This window comes from Sinocyclocheilus anshuiensis, unplaced genomic scaffold, assembly GCF_001515605.1.
Source record: "Sinocyclocheilus anshuiensis isolate Anshui unplaced genomic scaffold, SAMN03320099.WGS_v1.1 scaffold101, whole genome shotgun sequence".
NCBI classification, from domain to species: Eukaryota; Metazoa; Chordata; class Actinopteri; order Cypriniformes; family Cyprinidae; genus Sinocyclocheilus; species Sinocyclocheilus anshuiensis.
In genome coordinates this window covers 1,322,002-1,329,417 of record NW_015540892.1, presented here as the reverse complement: position 1 = coordinate 1,329,417, position 7,416 = coordinate 1,322,002, and the positions used below count along the sequence as shown (strand labels likewise).

At 36.7% G+C, this 7,416-nt stretch overlaps 1 protein-coding gene across 1 annotated transcript in view; it reads right to left on the bottom strand.

The window, feature by feature from the left end:
* mlpha (melanophilin a) overlaps positions 1-6,661 on the bottom strand; it is a 12,833-nt gene extending 6,172 nt beyond the window's left edge. The window contains exons 1-9 of the mRNA XM_016486737.1: positions 6,596-6,661; positions 5,740-5,867; positions 3,687-3,908; positions 3,439-3,551; positions 2,359-2,400; positions 2,119-2,180; positions 1,239-1,328; positions 1,041-1,154; positions 769-772 (exon numbers count right to left, since the gene is read on the bottom strand). Of these exons, the coding sequence (XP_016342223.1) occupies positions 769-772; positions 1,041-1,154; positions 1,239-1,328; positions 2,119-2,180; positions 2,359-2,400; positions 3,439-3,551; positions 3,687-3,908; positions 5,740-5,849 (757 nt within the window). The 5' untranslated portion in view covers positions 5,850-5,867; positions 6,596-6,661. The remainder of the gene's footprint in view (positions 1-768; positions 773-1,040; positions 1,155-1,238; positions 1,329-2,118; positions 2,181-2,358; positions 2,401-3,438; positions 3,552-3,686; positions 3,909-5,739; positions 5,868-6,595) is intronic.
* Between the last annotated feature and the right edge of the window lie 755 nt (positions 6,662-7,416).

Below are 7,416 nucleotides of genomic sequence, written 5' to 3'. Positions count from 1 at the left end.
TCTCGGACTTGGTGTCCCTCCTCGACGGCTCTCCGCTGGAGATTCCGATCAGGAGGGACCTCCTCTCTCAGGCGGGGGCACCTTCCTTCACCCCCGCCCGGAGTTATGGAAGTTGTGGACATGACCCCTGAGGGGGCACAGCTCCTAGCCAAGAAAGGCTTAATCTGCTCTGTCCAGTTCGAGCACTGGACGCTTACGCACACGGAGCTGCCCCGTGGCGTAAGGCAGATCAGCTGTTTGTTTGCTTTGGTCCGCCAAAGAAAGGATCTCCGGCGACCAAGCAGACTATGAGTAGGTGGGTGGTCGAGGCCATCTCACTAGCCTACGAGTCCTCTGGCCTTCCGTCACCTATGGGGGTCAGAGCACAGTCGACCAGGAGTATGGCGGCCTCCAAGGCTTTCAACTTGGGTGTGGCCTTGCAGGACATTTGTGCTGCGGCGGGCTGGTCCTCCCCGCACACTTTTGTCCGCTTCTATAACTTAGACCTGGCATCTACCCCAGGTTCCCAAGTTCTCTCTTCGTGATGTGCTCATCTGATACACACACAGGCAGGGACTTGGTAGTATGGCGCAGTGGGTATTCTCGTTCCCAAAGCGAATCTCGACGCAGCTCGAGTTCCTGAAGGGGAACGTCTCTAGGTTACATATGTAACCATGGTTCCCCGAGGGAACGAGATGCTGCGTCTCTTTGCCGGAGTCCCTGCATCCCTCCAGGCGCTACTTCATCGAAGCTAACTTGCGCTCTGCCGGATGCGCTTTTATACTTCCTGGCGCTCACGTCACCCCGCTCGTGACGTCTCGCTGCTCCATTGGATTGATTTTACACGTGCTTCAGAACACGGTCACGCAGGGGCATTCCCAAAGTGAATCTCGACGCAGCATCTCGTTCCCTCGGGGAACCATGGTTACATTCGTAACCTAGAGACGTTTTACATTAAATCCCAGATATTTTTTTTTAACACTATTCAGCAGAAGATTGTGTAAAAGTGTGCATTTTTGAAAGGAGGAGGAAGAGAAACAAATAAAGAAATGAAAACCAACAGAGAACCTGTAGAGACTTTTCCTGCGGTTCATGCGATGATGATGATGATGGTGATGGTACATGTCAGAGTTGTATTCTACATCATTCCGCTGACCTCTGTCTTCAGGGATGTACTAGAGAAGAGAGAAAAGTGTCTATAATGCCTGGGTGCCCATTTAAAGAGTGGATGTTTATAACAATACGAGTCCTCTCAATACCTGGACAGACTGTCTGCGAGAGTGAGTGCTATAGTCATCCATGTCAAGATCCATGGGGTGGACAGAGAGAAGACGCTTGGTCTTTCGCATCTGAGAAGAAGTCAGGATGATTTTAGCTCATATAAGATATGACAAAGACCTTCAAAGTACTGGTTTAAGAGAGCTTTGTTATCGTAATTGCACACTTTAAAATATTCCCACTCTGCTTCTAGAAAATGATTTAAAAATATTCACAGGGTTTTATGATATAATGTATAGCATTCAACAGCTACTGTACATTTAACTACTTTAAACTACAATTTTTTGGAGAAGAATAAAACTATATGTTAAGTCAATATAGTATGGAAGCCCATTTGGTAAATCGTAATTTCATAATTGAAGTCATAATTATGGCTTCGTCTCATAATTTCAACTTTAGTTATACTTTAGTTATGGTTATAGTTATGACTATCTCATAATTTCGATTTTTTTATTTTGACCTTTTATTTCATAATAATAACTTAGCATCATAAATCCAAGTGTTATAATTCATTTAATTAATGTGTATATTAATTAAATGATATATAAATTTATTTCATAATTAATACTTGTCATAATTTTTAATTTTTTTATCTTATAATTATGACTTAATGTCTAATAGTTTTGATGTTTTATTTCATAATTATGATTTACCAATTATATTTTTTCCTTACTTTTTTTCCCCGGCTTTCATAGGGTACTGGTCCCCTTACACATACACACTACACAAAAAGTGTACCACTAATACACTCTGCTCTAAAATAGTGAGCCACTAAGTTAATTCGCAAAAGGGAAAGCCTTAAACAAAGCCTCTGAAATGCATATTGAAACAAATTCAAATGCATGACAAAATTTAGTCTACCTGCTTATAACGTTGAGCTTCAGATGCATCCAAACGTTCATCTTCATGACCATTATATACATCTAAGAATAAAACATATTACATATTACAGTGGTACACTATGAAAAGGGATAGCTTCAGTACTGACAAATGTTAACAAAGTTTGGCCAAGTGCCCTCAGTTTGCTCTGTGACAGCATAAGATGGTTTCCTGTAGTATTCTTTGAAACACCATGATTGTATTTGTGTAATGTGTACTCACTGCGCACATCAGGCATGCTCTGTGTGTCATCATCACGGTGCCCTAAAGAAACAAAGGACAATAACATGAGTGCTGGTCTTGTGCAAATGAGAATACAAGTATTTAACTGATTTATCAGGCATGTTTAACTAATTAAATATTTGAGTAATTACTTCTGATAGAAGTTGTTGTACATAATACCACAATAAAATATACTGAACCTATATAACGGTAAACATAGAACATTAACAGTTGTACAGCTGTAAACCAAATACAGTTGTCGCTTCAGTCAGCTTTAACCTTGGGGTAAATAATCTACACCTCCATTTGTGCATTCAGCCTCATTGTGCAAGGTGTCTCATTTTTCTGTTTAACATGTCCTGTCGTGCAAGTCCATAAACAACATCAGCAAGTTCTGCAGTGCCCCAGACACAGCATGTGACCCAGTTATGGCCTCAGCACTTGGGACACAGCCTCTAGACAGAGTTCTTTGATTTCAACTGACTGATAAACAAATCCTCTTGGTAACTAAATACACACAGACATCTAATGATAACACATGGGTCTAGCCATTGCTGAATCTTGCTGTTCTTCATCTGAAAGGCAATATAAACAGGCTTTACTATGTTGAACTGATCATTGATGATCATTCTTGTTAAGCTGATGAGAGCAATGTTTTTAGAAATGTGTTGAAAATACCGCCTTAGTTTTTTAATACTAGCAGATAATAAATATTGGCATTCATTCATTCGTAGCCGCTTGTCCAAAGCGACCATACAGGTGAAATAATAAAATAAGTTCAGTTGAAATTAATATTTCATGGTGAGTATCTATCTAATAAGTGGGATAATGTATAGTTAGCCGGTCATTATCGCAAAATAAACTCCTTCAGGGTCATATAAGACCCCTCTATTCCAAGGCCTAATCATCATGCCAAGGTTTATTTTACGTTAATGACCAGCTGACTGTACATTATCTCTTCTTAACACTCACTTGCTTGCATAACCACTTACAATGACTGGTGATACTGAAACAAAATGATGATGTGACAGCTTATATGGACACAATAAAGGTTATCAGGAGGCTTTTAATAGCACTCACCCTCTTCATTTAATCTCTTGTACAGTGACCTCATTACTTTTGCGCTGCCAAAACGCTTGAAGCGAGAGTGTACATTGTCATGGTACCACCCCAAGGTTCCAATTTTCAGGACCCTGCAAAAACAAACAGGTGTTATGTAAAGATTTCATATTAGTTATTCATTATACACCTAACTTTATAGTTTATTTAAGTGTATAAGCTGTACATTTTTTTCCCAAATGTTATCAGATGTTGGAACTTTTTCTAACCTGGACATACGGCAGGGCTCACATACCCAGCCACGCTCCTTTTTGTTGTAGCGGCTGCAGGTCTTGCAGGTGTAGAGTTTACAGTCCATACACTGCCGTTTGCTGTTCACCAGGAACTTAAAGGGCTGCAGGCAGTGGATACAGTGAGAGTCAGTCAGGTTTGACTGAGACCCCAGGAGTTCCCTCTTTGTTTCTTCCTTCTCAATCTTGGATTTAAGCTCCCTGTTGTGTAATACAAACAAACCGACAAACAAATTGCATACATGATTATGTCACTGAAACAGGCTTTGTGGTTTTAATTGTAGAGAATTAGGTTGCTTTCTGAAGGCAGGTTTGTCTTAAACTAAAACCAATTTATAATATAACTGAATATTAATCATTAGCTTTAATAAAGCCGCATAGCTGTTGATCCTATTCCCTGTTAAGGATGCACAATATATCTGTATCACATTTTGTAAGCCAATATTATTTTTTAGGATATATTATTTACAGTGGATATTGCTTTTTTATTAACATTTAAATTATATGGTATATTTTCTTTTTTCCCTTTTACTAATAGTATTGTTATAATTACTTTTATTGTTAGCATTGTTATTATTACTTTGTGCATTGTTATTATTTTTATTTAATTCTTTTAAAGCCTCCCGTGGACAGGTGTTAAAAATTGGCATGTGTGCTAAAACACTTGCAAATGCACATGGTTCATCCAATGTAATTGTGATGTCCATGTCAAATAAAATGTAATAATAATAATTACCTTTTCCTTTATTTGTTTTCACTTAAGGTAATCTTTAATAACACTAACAATTTACAAACCGTGTTAAATATAATCTTTGGGAAATCAGAATGTGATTAGAAATTTTTCACACTGTACATTATAATGTTGTCACGGGATGACTCGAGAAACAAAATGATCCAAGTGCAGCTTTTAATGATCCAAACAATAACCCAAAACAAGGCAAACACAAAAGATAATCGGAGCCATGAACACATAACAGCAAAAGCAAGACTGAAGCCCTGAATGGCACAAAACAACCAACATATATACACCAGCAGGATCATCAAACTAACAAGACATAGCTGAAACCAATGAAACAATGAGGATACAGGGGATGATGGGAGCAGAGTGAGAGGAACCATGGGAAATGCAGTCCAGTTAAAACAAACACAAAGTCCAAAAGAGTGCCCTCTGATGGCTCTTAAGGGCACTCCAGCAGATGACTGTGACAAATGTTATGATACCTAAATTCACTTGTAATCTTTAAAATGTCTGATTTTAGTTTTTAGATTTCCATGTTTGATTTATTTAAACAAAATATTACACAATTATTTAGTATTATGCATAACATTAAATAAAATAATTATAGGTTTATCAACTCTGACAGAATTTTTATATAAGTGCATCTCTAATTGTTATATCAAGACTCATAGGGTCCTTTAATGTCAGTGATCATTGTGAATGCAATGCTTTCAAAACCTAAGTAAGTCACACAAGTTCCTCTGAATTTTCCAGTATATTCACCATAATGCATAAAATCAGCATTGGAACACATAATGGGTGTTGTAAGACAGTCTGATCAAGAATGAACTTGAATATAAGCCAAATATAACTTTCCTTGCCAACAAATAGAAAGAACATCATCTTCCAAATAACAATTCCATAGCCACACAGAGACCTCTCTGTACAAAAAGAATAGAGCTCTGGGGCATCGTTTTACCAGCCTGTGGAATGGTGTGATCAGGCCTTGTGACTGTACCATGATCATCATGATGTCTTTACAACAGCAGCCTTTCACACTTTGTGGCCTTTCTCATAACCTTGTTCCGCTAGCATTGACTATAAATAGAGTACGATGTATAGACAAATAGCAAAGAAATTATGCAATTGTGAATTCTAGACCTAACAGAACACTAAACCTCCTATGTCTTTTGGAGTCATTGCTGGCTGGCTCCACTGACAGATTACTAACATTAGCCATTAACCAATGCTAAATCATGTCAGATTTCTCTCTATGGTAATATAAAGTTTAATCATGTAAATTAAATTCCTTACCCAAGCCTCTCCTCTTCCTTTTTCCTGAGGACAAAGTCTCTCTGAATGACTTCCCACACATGTTTGGCCTCCTCTTCTGTCAGTCTGGACAGGTCCAACTTCTTGTCCATGTTCGGAGCTTAGTTGATCTTTTTTAAAACAAAATTAACAGTAAACATGACAGTCTAAGAAGTCTAAGGATAATGTGACTCTTAGAATTCCACCCCTCCACCTTAGAGATAACAGGTTTCCAATATGAGCTAGCGGAACATGCAACATGATCATATGAAGCACTGCAGTCATAATCATAATCAAAAGTCCATTCATTGGGTGTGACTGTTTTCATAACACATCTACAAAATAAATAATCTAATAAATTATTGAGTAAACACCTGTCAATAATTCAAATGAAGTTTTTGAATTCCATTCTGAAAGAAGCATTAAGCTACTGATTGTGAAAATTAGTGATAACACAACAACTGCAAAATCATAAACAAACAAACATTCTGAAGACTTTTCTATATCAATGATGGAACAACACCACTCCTGTGTGTAAATGTGGTACTAGTGTCATTCTTATTCATAGTGCATTGATTGTCATGGCTCCTCACAGATATAGTATTCGTGATGTGATCATGTAATAATTTCAGCCATGGTGCTGATCAAATCAAGTCTGACAGATACCTGCTGCGGTCATTAGAAAGTAATGCAAAATCACAGTGTGACAACATACATGCACTCTTCACATGCATAACTTTAATGGCAGCAAGAACAATTGATTCAATATCATTAAAATGATTTACCTATTAAAACATTAAAAAGTAGACTTTACGCTAACAGAAATAGTTTCATAAGTGATAATGAAGATTTTGTTTACCTTGCTTGCAGACAAGTAGCTGCTCTTGCCAAGTCTCTCGGGATGAGGCAGATAATGTGAGGATAGTCAGAGGTATGGCAATCGCAATCACATGTCTAGTATTTAAAATGAAATGTGGTGGAGGAGAAGCTCCACCCTCTCCATGCTTGAAACAAACAGAATAATGAATGCATTAAAATAATATCTGTTATTTGATTAGATATTATTAGTTGTTGTATTTTATTTTTTGCTTTTTTCATATAAATTATTTTCTTTTTCTTATTGATTAATTTTATTCTACAATAAACTGCTGGTTGAATGTTGAACGTGAATTTCATGTTACTTTAGTTTTATTAGCTTATTTATTTATTTAATTTAGTTTGTCTGTCTGTCTGTTGTCTGTTTTATCTAAATTTCCTTAAAAAAAACGTTTAAAGTGATTGTATTATGTTTTATACAACAGATAGTCCAACAACACTGGAACTTTTTACTATTTCTGTCTGGGGTGTTGTATTTTAATTTTAATTTTAATTTATTTTATTTTTTCATTTCAATTTATTTTTTCATATTATTGTATTTTATTGTATTTTTTCATTTTATTTTATTTTATTGCAAGTCACTTTGTTAAGCCAATAGGTGGGCATATTAGAGGAGTTTGAGGTATACAATATTCTTCTCAGACATCTATATAAAATATGTATTGTAAGTTGTATTGTTAGTAAACCTAATTAGTTCTTGCACATCAAGCCAGCACGTTTACTATATTCATATATGTTTACTATATTTAATTTGCTCTCTCTCTCTCTCTCTCTCTCTCTCTCTCTATATATATATATATATAT